Source organism: Heterocephalus glaber, unplaced genomic scaffold (assembly GCF_053883595.1).
Source record: "Heterocephalus glaber isolate CG9 unplaced genomic scaffold, H.glaber_assembly_v1.0 deba00001463, whole genome shotgun sequence".
Taxonomy (NCBI): Eukaryota; Metazoa; Chordata; class Mammalia; order Rodentia; family Bathyergidae; genus Heterocephalus; species Heterocephalus glaber.
The window spans coordinates 10,927,063-10,943,956 of NW_028258310.1; the positions used below are offsets into that span (position 1 = coordinate 10,927,063).

At 39.0% G+C, this 16,894-nt stretch overlaps 1 protein-coding gene across 10 annotated transcripts in view; it reads left to right on the top strand.

The window, feature by feature from the left end:
- Positions 1-288: 288 nt before the first annotated feature.
- Csnk1a1 (casein kinase 1 alpha 1) overlaps positions 289-16,894 on the top strand; it is a 47,753-nt gene continuing 31,147 nt past the window's right edge. For 2 of the 10 annotated variants that reach the window (XR_015438838.1, XR_015438839.1), the window contains exons 1-2: positions 289-1,224; positions 1,836-1,942. Coding sequence is in view for 5 of the 10 variants with exons in the window: in XM_087180603.1 (XP_087036729.1) it covers positions 1,102-1,224; positions 1,836-1,942 (230 nt within the window). In the remaining 5 variants the exon portion in view is untranslated. The remainder of the gene's footprint in view (positions 1,225-1,835; positions 1,943-16,894) is intronic. The other 8 variants (XR_015438840.1, XM_087180603.1, XM_004854394.4 and 5 more) reach the window with 7 other exon arrangements.

Consider the following 16,894-nt stretch of genomic DNA (forward strand, 5'->3'; position numbering starts at 1 on the left):
AGGCAATCCCTGCTTTTCCCATGTCATAAAAAAGGAGGGTTTTTGACACTCTGTAGAGACTAGAATTCTAACCACTAGTAATCGGCGAGGATCTGCTAAAACCAAGGTCCCTTCCTTTCAACCCAGCTCGCCCAGGGCTGCTTTTCTCTGCCTCTCCACGAGAGGCGACAACCTCTTTCCAAACAGAAACTGGCTGGAGCAGGCCGGCCCAGGGGAGTGGCCCAGAGAAAGATCAAAGGTTAAAAATCTTCTCAAAGACTAAAGGTCAGTACCCAATTCCGAAGCAGACCTGAAGAATCTGTCTACCGCAAAAAAAATGAAGGTGATCCCTGCCTAACGTGATCTCCAAGCCCCAAGCCACTCAGCCTTTACAGAGACCGGGTAGGACCCAAGAGACTAATAGGCAGCAAGAATGTAACAGTCAAGGACCGGAAGTGGAAGAGAGCCCGGGGCGGGGGTGAGACTAGGCCACACCACGCCTGCGCAGTCAGCAGGTGTTGCAGCGCGTGCGCAGCTGGGCGGTGACGGAGTGACGCTCGGAGTTTAGGCCGCCACTCTCACGGGTCCGGTTCCGCCCTCTTTCTCGCTGCCGACCCTTCGGGGCTAGCGCTCGCGATCCCTTTCCCAGAGTGCCCTGCGCTGTGAAGAAGCGACTCCCGGGGACTGGGGGCATTTTGTGTTAGTTAGAGCCGGAGTAACAAGATGGCGGCGTCGGCGGAGTGACAGGGGTCTCACCGGCCTGGAGTCGGCGGCAGTGGTGGCCGCGATATCGCCGCCCTAACTCACCGCGCGCCCTTATTCCAGCCCGCTAGGTTGCTGTGAAAGCGAAGCAGCGGCTGCCGCCCGGAAACAAGTAGCCTCACTCAAGTAACAGCGAGAAACGCCTCACAGACTGCGGCCTGGCAAAAAAAAAAAAGATCTGACTTGAGCGACGGCAATCGGCTTTCCCTTGGCCGATTCTGGACCCTGTAACGCCAGGAAAGGCCTCCGTTTTTCAGTTCCTGCGCCCTCCGTAGCCGTGCTCAGTGGACGAGCGCCAGGGCCTTCGTCCTCCCCTCAGGCGTCGGGGCTTGGCCCCAGGCTCCATCTTCGTCTCCCAGGATGGCGAGCAGCAGCGGCTCCAAGGCCGAATTCATTGTCGGAGGGAAATATAAACTGGTGCGGAAGATCGGGTCTGGCTCCTTCGGGGACATTTACCTGGCGATTAACATCACCAACGGCGAGGTAACCATCCGGGGTAGGGTCCGGGGTAGCGCGTCGCCTTCCTCGCCCCCTCCCAGCCCCCGAGCTGCTCGGCCTCTTCCCACCGAGCGCACGCACCGGGGCGGCCAGAGCCATCCTCCCCCGCTCTCCTTCCCTAAAAGGCAAAGATCCCGGCGGGAAGGTTGAGTCAGCTGTGAAGTTTCCCAGCTTGTTAAAAATGTCTCTTTGATGTCCTTTGGTCAAAGAGAAAAAATGTTTAAACCGTTAAGGCGAGAGGGGCGAAACTCCGCGATGCCTGTGTTTTTCTTTATATTTAATCCTGCTGGGGTTCTTATTCCAATTTGGACAGTTTCCGATCGCCTAGGTCCCCCCAGATGTCGCCTTACGTTTCTGGATGAATCGTTTCCCTTCATTTAGATTTAGAGGACGTGTGGATTTCGTCACTACCCCCTGAAGAGGCCTTTGGGGCTGGCTGCCTTGCTTCTGTAATTACAACGAGAGCTTTCTCTTCCCAGCCCTCCACTCCCTCCTTGTAGTCACAACTTGGAGCTTTGCTACCGACCCCTCTCCTTCCCCAAGTGACATTGAATCTGTAGGGATGTTGATGCCATCATCCCCTCTTTACCCTGCAGGAAGTGGCAGTGAAGCTAGAGTCTCAGAAGGCCAGGCATCCCCAGTTGCTGTACGAGAGCAAACTCTATAAGATTCTTCAAGGTGGGGTCGGCATCCCCCACATAAGGTAAGGACGCGCTCGCACGTAGGTGGCCGTGGGAGGCAGGAATGGGGAAATGGGGACCAGCGAGATCCGGGTCCTGATATCGAGTTACTGTACTTTGCTTCCCTACGGCCGGTGGTTTTCTGTCAACCATTAGTCATCCTAATCACTGGGTAAATTTGAGTTTCCAACTTAGTTGAAAATTTCAGCGTGTTACATTCCGGTCTTCAGCTCGCGGTGTCTTTCCTCTCCCTGAGGCTTTGGTTCGCAGCTGAGTGTGCAGGTCATTTTCGATCCCTACGCGGAAGAGTTGGCTGCTGCTCTCTTCACGGCGGCACCCCTGATGTTCTTAGGTTTGTCCAGAGAAGTGGATTTAAAGGTGCCCGAATGACCGGGCTCAGCCAGTTCGGGTTGCTATTGGAGCTGGCTTGGGAAATGGCTGCTCTTTTGTTGTGTTTTTGTTCCAACATGTCTTCCTCCTCCGCTTAGAAAATGGCGGAACGACGTGACTCAGTCCCATATTCCTGCCCTTTTCTCAGCTACAAATTATGTGTCCTTGAGTCTTCCTTTAGCAGCCCTGAGTGGATTAACCTTTTAGAAAACCAAGAATAAAGCTTCAGCAGCCGGTGGGGTTCAAGGAAGGAGATGACAGTTACGTTTGTGATCTCTGCACCAGATGCAACACGAAATTGTTAAAAGTCCTTCCCATTTCTCTCAAAGGTGATAATTACCCCTTTCTTGAACAGTGATGCTTGGTAATATTAATTTGTACTAAGTCTTAATGGGTAATGAATGGCAAAGGCCGTTTGAGCAGCACCATCTATGTTGAAATGTACTCAGGCCAGTTGTTTTACAAGAAAGCGCCACTTAAACACAGTTTAATAAGTAATTGTAACCTGTTGAGTTGTTTTATCCGCAAAACTTCACATCAGGGAAATTGTGGCATTTTGGGGAATTGCATGTTGGTGAGTGCAAATAGAAACGTAGTCACGATGAAAGGTGATCAGATAAAAAGATACTGTTTCCTTGCAAATGGTTAAACTGAACAAGATTTGGTGGCACATGCCTACAATCCTAGCATTTGGGAGACTGAGACAGGAGGATTGCTGCGAGTTCGAGGCCAGCCTGAACTATACAGAGTGAGACCCTGCCTTAAAAAAAAAAATCAAACGGTTAAACTATTTTGAGTAATTTTTTTGATTTAAGATTGAAGAACCTCTTTCCCAGGATAGTCTAAAATGTATCTTAAAACCTAACCATTTTCCAGCAATATTCAAAAGCAACATTTACAAAAAGATATAGAATGGTTAAGAATTAAGCAGAATGATATTGTATCCTCTTCTATTTCTGTTTTTCACATTCCGAATTAAGTATTGTATTACCTGCCATAATTCTGAAGTGGAAACAAGCAAAATGACAGTGTACTTTAAAATTTTTTAATAAACATTTGTAATGGAGAAATTGGATAATAAAGTGTACTACTGATTATAAATGATAATTTGGAAAAGTCCAAATTTATCTTAGATGCAGCAAAGATTAATTTGAGATGGCCCAGATTTGAGCTTTTAATGATTCCCATCCTTAAAAAAACTTACTGTGTAGGGAAACAAGCACCCCCCACCACCATTTGCTTTTTCATCACTGTAGTTTTTCCTAGAATTTCTTACAAATAGAATCATACGTATAATATGAAGTCATTTGTATGTGGCACCTTTCATAATGCTTTTGAGATTCATCTATGTTGGGAGATTTTATAAATTTCACACATTAAGTTGGATTTAATGTGTGAGATTTAATGTATTTGATATAATTTTCAAAAAAGCATTGAACAGGGCCAGGGATTTAGCTCAGTGGTTCCACCACCTGCCTCGCAAGCTCAAGGACCCAAGTTCAATCCCCTGGTTGCAGGGTTGGGGGCGGGGAGGAAGCATTGCCCATCTGGCATTTTCAGGGCTAACCCCATGTTAAGAGCATCCTCTTTTATCTGGTAGCTTTTATTTCAGGACAACACCAATACAGACCAGTGAGGGCAATAATATACTAAAAAAGCACACAAATGAAATTGATTTGCAAGCAGACTAATAGGTGCTTATTATAAGATGGTGAGTGCAGAGAGAGTTATGGTAGTTATAAACTTTATAAACTCTCTGTGGGTGGGGCTAAATAGATTAACCTGGCTTTCAGTTTAAGGCTTGTTTGGGAGAGGAGATGGGACTTCAGGATCTGGCTCTGAGGAACAAAGCTTGGTGAACTGGTTTGGGAGGACATCCAAGAATAGTGTGTGGCTTCTGGGAGTAGTCTCTAAGGATGTAATTGGATAAGGGTGGGGAAAGCATGCTATTACTTCAGGAATAGTAGGGACCAGGTACATAGAAATAAAGGTGGTTCATTTCTTTTAAAATGAAGTGTGAATGGACAGTTTTCAAGAAAGATTTACTTGAAATTATCTGAATGCCAAACTCTTCCTAGCTTCTTACTATATGTAGAATAGACTACCAAGTAAATATTTATTAATGTTGAATTAAGTTGGCTGTTTAGGTTTAACTAAACAGGCAGACTGCATTACCCAGTTTTAGGAGTATTAACACTAATTTCAAAAAAAACCCAACCCACTAATTTCAAAAATGTACGTTTTTTGCCACATTTACCTCTTACACTCCACCACCGCACTCACACATACACACTCTGTTTATAGGATTTTTAAGGTACTGTACTTTGGGATATCCTAAAACAAGGGTTCAGTAATACCTGGCCTACATAGCTGACTTGTCTATTCAGGTTCTTCCTGTGTAATTTGAGGTACCTATTATTAGGCAGAAGCCTAGTATCCAGTGTGAAAGCAATGGTGGCATCCAGTGTCTTGGTATTTTAAGGAACTAAATCCTGGCACCTTATGAATTGTCATCTGGAAGCTCACTTAAAATTACTGTGTCAGGGCCGGGGATTTAGCTCAGTGGTTCTGCTGCCTGCCTGGGAAGCGCAAGGTCCCGAGCGAGGTTGATCCCCGGAACCAAAAAAATTACTGTTTCTGTTACAACTCTTTTTCTTTTTTTTCTGTAACACTGAATTGAATTCACATGTTTTTTAAAGAAACAATTATGGTAAAAAGTTTATCTAGGCAGTTAGGTGTTAGGATTGAACTCAAGATCTGCTAAGTATTACTAGTGATCTAGACTCAGTCTCTTAGCTACGTTGAACCTGTAGTTTCTTCATCTATAAAATAAAAAGGTACTGATTTAATGATTTCCTAATTTTGTTGAGATAGTGACTAGAAAACGGGGCAGTTTGTTTTGTTTTTTTTGAGACAGGGCTTGTTATGTAGATCGACCTTGAACTCATGATCCTTCTGCCTCAACCTCCTAAGTGCTGGAATTGGATTGCAGGTGCATCCTCACATGTGGCCTTAACCATGTTTTTTGTCCTTTCCCTAATGAATGTCAGATATTCCATAAGTTAACTAATAAAGTACTAGTTAATCCTTAATCTTCACTGTTAAGAGCAGTTTAAATTGTCTTTTTAGCACTGAACATCCCACAGATAAGATTATAATACTGTTACCAGAGAACAAAAACTGTTGAATTCATTGAAATATGAATTCAGTGTTACTGAGGACTAGATGCATAAGAAATGTTATTTTTGACTCAAAGCATAACTGACTTCATGATGTACTAGAGATGCTTTGTATTATTATCTTATAGAATAAGAAGTAGCATTTTTTTGAGCTGGACAAAACCTGAGCGATGTATGTAGCCCAATTTCTCCTCATCACCGTACATTACAAATTAGACTCTTGAGTCCCAAAGGTATTACTAGAGTTCCCTCTAAACTACCAGTTCTTCTGAGAGCCATTATTAATTTTTAAGTCAGAGTCACATCCTGCCTCTTCACATATGCCACACCTTTTCATTTGGTGCTGAGAGAGGCATATTTTCTTTATGCTGTGGCACATAGACTCATATGGAGAAGCTGAAAAGCTCTTACATAGATGTAAGTAACCTAGGCCAGGGATGTAGCTCAGCAGTAAAGTGCTTGCCTGCCATACAGGAGGCCCTAGGATCCATCCTCAGGACTGCAAAATAAACTAAATCAAAAGCCAAATGGGAGTGACATATTAATTTGAATTGTTTAACTAGATGTTTATGATTTAGGGTATACTTCTCCCTTCTGAATCCTTTTTGGATTGTAGGATAGCTTTTGTTGGAAATTATTAATTTGTATCTTATTTGTAATAAATGGCTTGTGAACCTATGTAAAGTGTATGGGTTTTTACTTCCTTGGTTTCAGTCATTATTAGAACTAAATCATTTTGTTTCAAAGTATGTTTAAGTGGTACCTGAAGAATTAAGATTTTCTCATGAGTTGTCAGTATTCAGAAAGGATGTTTAATATCCAGAAATCTGATTCCCAGCACCATGTACACACACACAAAACCAGGCTAGGTTGTGACTCAGTAGTGGAACACATACTTAGTGTGTGGGATTCATGGGTTCCGTTCTCAGCAACCCTCCCAGCCCCCGGCTCTAAAAACAAAACTAGAATTTGAAGCAAATGCTACAAATTGAGTCTTTAAAGTCAATTCTTGATCAGGGTGTCATGGTGCCCACCTGAGTTTGAGGCCAGCCTGGGCAACTTAGCAAGACCCTGTCTGAATAAAAATAGAGAAAATGAGCTAGTGGTGTAGCTCAGTGCTCCTTGAGTTCTCCAGTACTGCAAAATAAATCAGTCTGTGAATTTAAGAAACATTTTTCTGGGGCTATATAAATACTTCATAGCTTTTAATGAATGAACACCTGATATAAAATTATGCCCTTTTCTGTTCCTGTTCCTATCACAGTCTCAGGTGGCTCTTAACAATTTTGGATGACCAATATTAACAGATGCTGGTCTAATGGAATTTTTTAAAAATTAAAGTGTAATTTACATGCAGTGAAATTTATTGATTTTAATGTGTGACTGATCAGTTTTGACAAATGCATACACTGGTATGACCCACGGCTCTGTTGACATAAGGAATAATTTCTCTATACACACACAGCACACACAGCTAATCATTGGTAAGCTACCTTTTTTAAAGGTAGTTTTTTAGATCATAGTTAACACAAATGGATTTGATATTGATTTGCTCATATCAGTCTTCAGGTTAGTAGTCTGTTTATCAACATGAAGTACACTATAGGATTTACCTGACAAAATAATCAGGTGGTTGGGTTTGAATACTCAGTGTAATTAATATCTTTTACCTTATCCTCCACTTTGAAAGAGCTGTAAGGGACTTTAATAGGGACTTTGCAATTGCTCTTCTAATAGGGACTTTGCAATTGCTGTACAAAAAGGTTTAGCTGAAGAGAGTATATTCTGATCTTCTGTTGATGGGAAATGGAAAAAGTATTATATTGGGAGTCAGAGTTAGGGTTCTGTTTGTTATTCTATCTAGATTTGAACCTGGAATGAATTCTGTAATTTTTAATGTCAGCCTTCACTTAGAAAAGAAATTTAAGACCAAATAGGTCTTGGAGCTTTTAAATGCATTATGTAAATTGATAGAATCAGTAGGATAAAAGATGCTTCTTCCATTCTGTGATGCAGTTACTTGTTCTCACTTTCAGGTATAATTGCCTTTGATTTATTCGTAACATTGATAAGTACTGTTAAAATAAGGGAGTAGTTAGTTGAATTCATTGTGGGTATTTTTTCCTTCAAACATTATCCAGGCATTGTACATAGTATCTTTTAATTATTACAACACCTGTGAGCTTGGTGGCACATGTTGATAGTGCCAGCAGTCAGGAACTGAGAGGCAGGACACTAAACTATGTAACAAAACTCTGTCTCAAAACTAAAAACCAACCCAAAACCAAAAAGCCCTGTAAGTTAGGGTATTGTGTAGTGTGTCAGAGAGGTTAATTTAGCTAAAGTCACATCATTAATGTATGAATCAAACAAGTCTTATTCTCTCGGCTATACAGTGCTTCCCACATTTTTCTGCACATTGGAATCACATGAAGACCTTTGAAAATAAAAAGACACTGAACTCTTACTCTGATGTTTTGATTTCATTGGTTTGGGGTGTGACCTAGGTGTCACATTTTTAAATTCTTATTTGGTGATTTTGTTGGGCAGCAAAGTTCGGGAACTACTTCACCATATTTTGGATATTAACCCTCATCCTTTTGGGGAACTGCATCACCCTAAGTCTGGATTTTTAATTTACCTCTTTTATGAATTAGAATTATTATTATTTATTAGACCAGATCTTGGTATGTTGCCCAGATTGACTTCAAACTCAGTATCTTCCTGCTTCAGGTTTCCAAGTAGCTGGGATTACAGGCATGTACCACTGCCAGGCTGTATTCTTTAATGAAACCCTGTAGAAAGTTACAGCTGCTACACATATTTATTGACTTTAGAAGTACATGATGAATGTACAGTTCAGTTCCTCAGTTTCTAAAAGGAATGTTCAGCAACTTTGGTACTTCTATTTTCTAAGTATTCAACTAAAGCTACTAGTCTGACCACTAGTTTACAAATAGAAATGTGGCTGTACTAGGTCTTTTAGCTTTGAATACTGATTAAAGGTACTTCTATATCATTAAAATCTAATGTGCTTTAACTTCACAGTAGAGACATTATAGGGGATGATCATCGGCTTCAGTACCTGTTAGCATCTGTAAGCTAATAGTGTTGGCCCTTTGAAATTTCTTTTGGCTATAGGTCAGCAACATCAAGAAATTGCTTCTTGAGCATAACAAACCCAAAGCTTGTACAAGAGAGGAAATTATAAAGATCAGGGCAGAAATCAATGCAGTGGAGACTGAAAAAACAATACAAAAAAAAATCAATGAATCAAAGAGTTGGATTTTTGAAATAATAAATAAAATCGATAAACCGTTAGCCAACCTTATCAAAAAAAGGAAAGAAAAGGCACAAATACTTGCAATTAGGAATGAAAAAGGTGAAGTCACAACAGATCCAGCAGAAATCCAGAGGATCATCAATATCTACTTCGAGAACCTCTACTTCAATAAAATGGAAAACAGAAGAAATGGGAAGATTCCTAGATACATACGAATTGCCAAAGTTAAATGAAGAAGATATGGAAATTCTAAACACCCCAATTACAATGAGTGAAATTGAAAATGTAATAAAATATTTACCAACAAAGAAAAGCCCAGGTCCGGATGGATTCACTGCTGAATTTTACAAGACATTTAAAGAAGAACTAACACCATTACTCTTTAAACTCATCAAGGAAATTGAAAGGGAAGCAAAGCTTCCATATTCATTCCAGGAAGCAAGTATTACTTTGATTCCCAAACCAGATAAAGACACAACCCAGAAAAACTACAGACCAATCTCCCTAATGAACATAGGTGCAAAAATCCTTAATAAGATATGGGCAAATAGAATACAAAGGATCATCAAGAAGATCATACACTGACCAAGTGGGATTTATCCCAGGGATGCAAGGATAGTTCAACATTCGTAAATCAATAAATGTAATACACTATATCAACAGTCAAGGACAAAAACCATATGATCATCTCAATAGATGCAGAAAAGGCACTTGACAAAATCCAACACCCATTCATGATAAAAACCTTATAGAAAATTGGAATAGAAGGTCTGTCTCAACTTGATTAAGGCTATCTATGAAAAACCAACAGCCAACATCATACTAAATGGTCAAAAACTGAAAACTTTCACGCTAAAATCAGGAACAAGACAAGGATGCCCACTATCACCACTCTTGTTCAATATTGTTCTGGAAACATTAGCCACAGCAATTAGAAAAGAGAAAGAAATAAAAGGAATAAAGATAGGAAGAAGTGAAACTGTCATTATTTGCTGATGATATGCTACTTCACATAGACGACCCAAAAAACTCTGCCAAAAGACTTCTAGACTTAAATTGACAGATTCAGTAGAGTAGCTGGATATAAGGTCAACATTCAAAAACAATAGCCTTTTTATATACAAATAATAGACTCACTGAGAAATTAGGGAAACAATTCCTTTTATGATAGCATCCCAAAAAATGAAATATCTAGGAATCAGTCTAACAAAGGAAGCGAAAGAGCTCTACACTGAAAACTATAGCACTCTGAAAAAGGAAATTGAGGAGGATATAAGAAAATGGAAAGACATCCCTTGTTCCTGGGTAGGAAGAACCAATATAGTGAAAATGGCCATACTTCCAAAACTACTGTATAGATTTAATACAGTGCCGATTGAAATTCATTTGGAACAAGAAGAGACCTAGAATAACAAAAGAAATTCTAGGCAACAGAGACATGGCGGGGGGTATTACAATCCCCAACTTGAAACTGTACTACAAAGCTACTGTGATAAAAACAGCATGGTACTGGCAAAGAAACAGACCCAAGAATTAGTGGAATAGATTAGAAGATGCAGAAACAACTACAGTTATACTCAGCCACCTCATCTTTGACGAAGGAGCCAACCATTCTCACTGGAGGAAAGATAGCCTGTGTAATAAATGGTGTTGGAAAAACTGGATTTCAACCTACCAAAGATTAAAACTAGACCCATATCTATCACCATGCACTAAACTGAGATCGAAGTGGATTAAAGATCTAAATATTAAGACAGAAACATTAAATTTGCTGGAAGATAAGTTAGTACTCTTGAAGACATTGGCACGGGAAAAGACTTTATGAATAAAACCTCAGTAGCACAGGAACTAGCACAAAGAATCAACAACTGGGATCTCATCTTATTAAAAAGCTTCTGCACTGCAAGAGAAACCACCAACAGAGCTAAGAGACAACCTACAATGTGGGAAAAAACTTTCAGCAGCTGCACCTTAGACAGAGGACTAGAATCTAGAATATATAAACGGAAAAAAATCAGACCTCCCAAATTCAAAGACCCAATTCAAAACTGGGCATCTGAAATGAACAGACATTCTCAGACAAAGAAGTAAAAGCAGCAAATAAATATATGAAAAAATGTTCAGCATCACTGGTTATTCGAGAGATACAGATGAAAACAGCACTGAGATTTCCCCTCACCCCAGAAAGACTGGCTGTTATAAAGAAATCATCCAATAACAAATGCTGCCGGGGCTGTGGGGAAAAAGGAACCCTTCTCCATTATTGGTGGGAATGCTGACTGGTGCAACCACTGGAAATCACTATGGAGATATCTCAAAGAACTAGGCTTAGAGGTCCCATTTGAGCCAGCTGTCCCCCTGCTGGTTATCTTCACAAAAGAATTAAAAGAATCATACCACAGTGATATATGTGCACCCATGTTTATAGCGACACAGTTTGTAATAGCTAAAGCTTGGAAACAGCCCAAGTGCCCATCAACTGGAGACTGGATAAAGAAGATGTAGTTTTTTATAAAATGGAGTACTACTCAGCCATACGAGAAACTAGAGACATTTTTATAGCTAAATGGATGCATGTTGAGGCCATGCTCTTAAGTGAAATAAATAGGACACACATGTGTAAATACCAAATAGTTTCTCTAGTGTGAGAAACTGAAAGTGTATTTAAGGATTAAAGTGATTAAAATGAATGATGGATAATTTGAAATACGAAGGAAAGGTTCAAAGGGATAGGGGTGCCAGGAGGGGAACGGGAGAGATCAGGCACAGGCTGGAATCTGGAAAGAATCCATATATAGATTGTGTTTAAAACTATAGGAAGAGATATAGATAGAGACTAGGCTGGAGCTCATCAGTGGGTTGGGAAGAGTCACGGATCAAAGGAGACAAGGGTATGTTTCCAGAAGAAGCACATACAACTATGTACAGTACACAGTACTCGATAGTGTGATAAAAATGACTGTTACTGTTTTAGGTATTCACCATAACATGCTGTGTTTTTCATCCTTTAGACCGTAATCCTACTTATATAATAAAAGTTTACTGTAAAACAGTGTGCCACTATGCCAGTGGTAGCCTCATGTATCTCGTGTTTAACTGCGTATTTGGATAATGTCAAGTGGCCATCACAGATGATTGATGTATACCTTTTCAGTTTGCACTTAGAAGTTGGCACTCTGTGGTACTTTGCGATGCACATGGATGAAATTGCCTAATAATATATTTCTCAGATTATATTTCCATCACGTGTCACATGACTATTGAAATTTAAATTTAAAAACATTTAGCCTATGTGCAGTCCACTAGTAAATTAGAATTTTTTCCCCAGATCACTATTTGTCCAATATTAGTTTTGAAAATCTTTCTAAAACAAATCACATCTTCTGATGTCTTGTTAATGCTTGAGATGTTTTTTTAAAATTATATGGAAAAATGTTCAAGTACTTTTCAGTTTTGCTTTGGTTGAGTTCTGTTATATTTGAATATTATTATAGTTTTTTTCCCTTGCATTGTTTTTCTTTGAATAATTTTAATTTTTGTATATGTGTGTTTAGTGAGCGATAATAAAGTTATACATTAAAAAAAAGAAATTGCTTCTTACAGCAACTTTTTTACTGAATGATTTTTATTTAAACAGAGGAGACTAGGGCCGGTGATTTAGCTCAGTGGTTTCACTGCCTGCTGTGCAAGCACAAGGACCCGAGTTCGATCCCCGGTACCAAAAAAAGAAAAAAAAGAGGAGACTGACTGAGCATGTATAAGTATAGTATAAACCGTCCATGTATTTCATTTGTGCCATTTTTAAGTGTACAATAAAGAGGTTTGCAAAACCTTCTGAAATTGAGGTTGTCCTGTATATGTATCCTTTATCTAAAAATGCTTGGAACCGGAAGTGTTTCAAATTTTAGAATATTTACATGGACTTTAGTAGTAGAATGTTCTCTATACTCGCTTTGGCAACACATATAGTAGTTGAATGTCCCTATCTGAAAATCTGAAATGCTATAAAATCTGAAACTTCTAGAGCATCATGTTGGCACTCAAAAGGTTTTATGGTACTTGGAATTGAGCCCAAGGACTCACACATGCTGAGCATGTGCTCTGGTACTGAGCTACATTTCCAGCATTCCACCCCTTCCCTCCCTTTTTAAAAATTTTGAGACAGGGTCTTTCATTTGCCCAGGCTGGCCTTGATTAGCCTCCTGGGTAGCTGGGATTACAGGCATGTGTTGCCCATTTGACTATAAATAATTATGAGTTTTGGATTTTGGGATTAGAGGTGTTCAATCTGTATTTCAGCTCATGTGAAGTTGTTCTAAGTTCTTAACCTCTGTAACACTTCTCTACAGTGACAAACCATTCTGTCTTCATGGTGGCTTTTATGGAAAGAGGAATGTGAGGTCTGATTTAGAGCTACTTTGTTGGAAAGTAGTAGCATGAAATTTTGCAGATTTTGTTTTTAAGTTTCAGATTTTTTATTAGAGAAGTGTCTAATACATTTTCCTTGATAACAGTTGAAATAATGGAAGTCTTATAATTTGACTGGAGTTCATACTTTTGCATGAATACAATACTTTGTTTTTTCCATTGCTTTATTGTGCACTTTAGTATTGATTAATTGGGTTATTTTGTGTTTGGCTGTTTACATGTGATTGAAGTTATTTTCACCCCCAAGTTCCATTTACTAGAATCTTAATATGCACATTTTTGAACCTTTATAATATTAATACTTCATATCCCTTTTACTGAACTGTTAGCTTCTACTCTTTAATGAAAGGTCTGATTGATGGTTGAGACTGTCTTAGTGAACATAACATACTTCACAACACTTTGTAAAAAGTATTTCATTCAGCTTTTGTATGTATTATGTATGTTTATGAGTTTGCCGACCATTGCCAGCACATTCTAAAATACTGGGCACTGATATTTCAGTGAAGAGCCAGAAATTTTGTGAGGCTTAAATTTTGAACATCTGCCGTGAGTCTGAGATACGGCAATGGTAAATTTGTCTCCTGATGAAAATTAGGAGGAAAGGTACTAAATCTCAAACTGTGAGGACATGAATGTTTCCTTAATATCAAGGGAATAGTGTGTTGAGTGTGATGTTTCCTTAATATCAAAGGGATAATATATTGATTATCAACCTCAGCAGTACCTGGAAGCATTTAGAGATTGCCTTCATTGGCCAGGTCATTGGGCCTTCTTAAGGTTTTGTTGACGTGAATCCTGCTAGGTCAGCATTTCTCAGACCTTAGCCATGGACAGAGCTTGTTAAGAAAGCAAGTTTCTCCACCTTACATCCATGTTTGTTTGGCCAGTTTTAGAATGGGGAGGAAGAGTCTCTTATTTCTGATAACAGTCCCAAGTAATTTCTGCCAATGACCAGAGAACCACTTTGAGAAATTCTGTACTGAGGTTTAGCAGTCCATTGTATTAAACTGTTGGTAATAGATAGCAGATTTTGCTAAGAGCTGTGGTTATTGTAGAAAATATCATCTCTTAGTCGGTAGCATTTTATATATGCTATTTTTTATATAAAATAAAAATCCCTTATTTGTGTAATACTTTGTAATTTACCCCAAGTACTTTTACATAAACTACCTCATAATTACCATAACACCCCTTAGTAGGTAAATAGGGCTGAATAAAGAATCTTTTTTTTTTTTTTTTTTTTTTTTTTGTAATTGGGATTGAACTCAGGTCCCTGCGCTCGAGTAGCAGGCAGTGAAACCACTGAGCTAAATCCCCAGCCCTGAATAGAGAATCTTAAGGAGCTAGAGGAATGTAAATCAGTGACAGAGTGTTTTTACCTAGTATGTACAAACTCTGGGTTTGATCTCCATTATGGCCAGAAGAAGAAAGAGAAAAAAGATGAATCTTTGATCAGTGAGTAAAAATGACTCAGTCACAGAACAAGGAAATAGCAAAGCCAGGACTAAAACTTGTGTTTCTGGCTGGTGGTTCAGTGTTCTTGGTACATTGTAACATATACATACTTTCAGTTTAACCAGCTTCCCATTCTCTGTTGGGGGTGGGGGTGTGAATGCTAAGTAAGTGCTCTACCATTGAGCTATTTGCCCAGCCCTACCTTGCCATTCTTAAACTTAGCTGTTGTACTGTTTTTAATTTTCTGATCACTGAAGGACAAATTTTCATGAATAATGCCTAGTTCTTTATTAGTCCAGGTTTGTGTAGAATTTGTAGATATTCATGTGTCCTGTCAGACTGTGTGGATCCTTTCTAATAGATTCTGTTGGCTCTTTCACTTTCCCATTTGCCATATCTTTACTGGTCTGGGCCTTGTATCCTTTCTCCTGTACTTGCAACTTAAAAATTACATCAAGCTTTAGAATAGTTCATTGTTTTCTCTTTGTATTAATTTTCTCCACTAATATAGAGAATTTGAGTTAATTTTATCTTGTATGCTTTTCAGATACTGTTTACTTCAGATGCTTAGCTCTATTTAAAAAGGATTTGATAAGCAAATTAATATAGGACAAGGGGAATGTTCACACTTTTTCTTTTCTCTCTTTGTTTGTGCTGGAGATTGAGCCCAGGGCCTTGCAGGAACAAAGATTTTTATGGGCATGTCATGTTTTCTCATTTTGAAGGGAGGCAAAACATTTGACCCTTGAGAATCTGAGGAAGTTGTGAAAGGGGTCCAATTTTGATGTGTTGTAAGTTGGTTTGGTTTGAATGGTTGGTTTGAAATATGTTGAATTTAAGGTGACAGGGTAGCCAGGCTGATGGTACATGAAGCAAAAAGATAGTAAGTTGGAGCCCATCCTGGGCAACTTAGCATCTTAGTGAGATCCTGTCTCAAAATAAAAATTTTAAAAATGAGCTATGGATGTAGGTCAGTGTGAAGGTCCTGGATTTCATCCCAAACCCTGCAAAAAAAGGAGGTAAGAGCTTGAACAGTTGTGGGGAAGGTTCAGTGATACTTAAAAATTGAATTGATATCTCACGTTTCTTGAAATCATATTATTAGAATTCTTTTTACTTTGATAGCATGTTTTCTTTCTCTTTTAAACCTGATTTTCCAATTCCCTGCAGTAGCCAAGTAGCCCCAAATAGGATTCTCTCTAGTGAAAATGGTCTCAATCCCAAATACTTCAAAGGTATTTCTGCAAATTTTTAATTTGATAGTGTTTTATTCTTATAGAAATTGTGTTAAAAACTAATCCAGGGGCCAGGGACTTAGCTCAGTGGTGCCACCACCTGCTTTGAAAGCACAAGGTCCCAAGTTCAATTTCTGGTACCAAAAAATAAACTAATCCAAAGGAGTATGAGTAAAAAATTAAGTTACTGACCTTTTAAAGTCTAAATTGTGTTTTAAATGTAAAATTGGAAGCAAGAAGAAAATTGTTTGCTCAGTTTTCCTGTAGAAGGAGGGTTCAAACTCAGATCATAAAATTTTAGGTGTCTTATATTCAAAGTAAAATGAAGGCCATGAAGTGAAGGAACAGATGTGGACAAGGAACCTTGTTTATGAAGACTTAACAAAAAACCAGAAGAAACTAACCGTCTTTAGTCAGGTGCCTAGTTCTCCTTTAAGAGCACTGAAGAGTTAGCATGAATCAAAATGTAGTTGAACCTGCCTTGCATTTTTGGTTCCTCTTTTTCAGGATGAATGCCATTAATATAATGCCTAAACACCTGCACCTTCCAGAAGTAATCAAAAAATGAATGCAATACCAGAAAGATAGGTGACCTTTGAAACTAGTATTTAAATTGAGAATAGAGAGTATACTGAAACTTGTTGATTTAGGAGGATGAAGTTGGAGTACTACTCAAAAAAAAAGTCAACATGATGTCATGATTACAGTAAACAACAGGAATTAAGGGGATATAGGAAAATGTAAACAAGAATTGCCTATAGGTAATTTCTTTGGCCTGGATAGTTTGGGTGTTAAGGATGGGAAGAAGGTATATGATTTTTGAGGTATAGCTCTGTATTATGAATGGCAAAGTTGTGTTGTTAATGCCACACAAATACTAGTGTATAGGAACATTAAAAGGAGTTCAGGGGAAAGAGAACAGGGTGTCTGGAACAATTAGCAGCATTCAAGAGAGGGAACTGGAACTACCCTGTAAAAAGGAACATAAAAGATGGATGATGA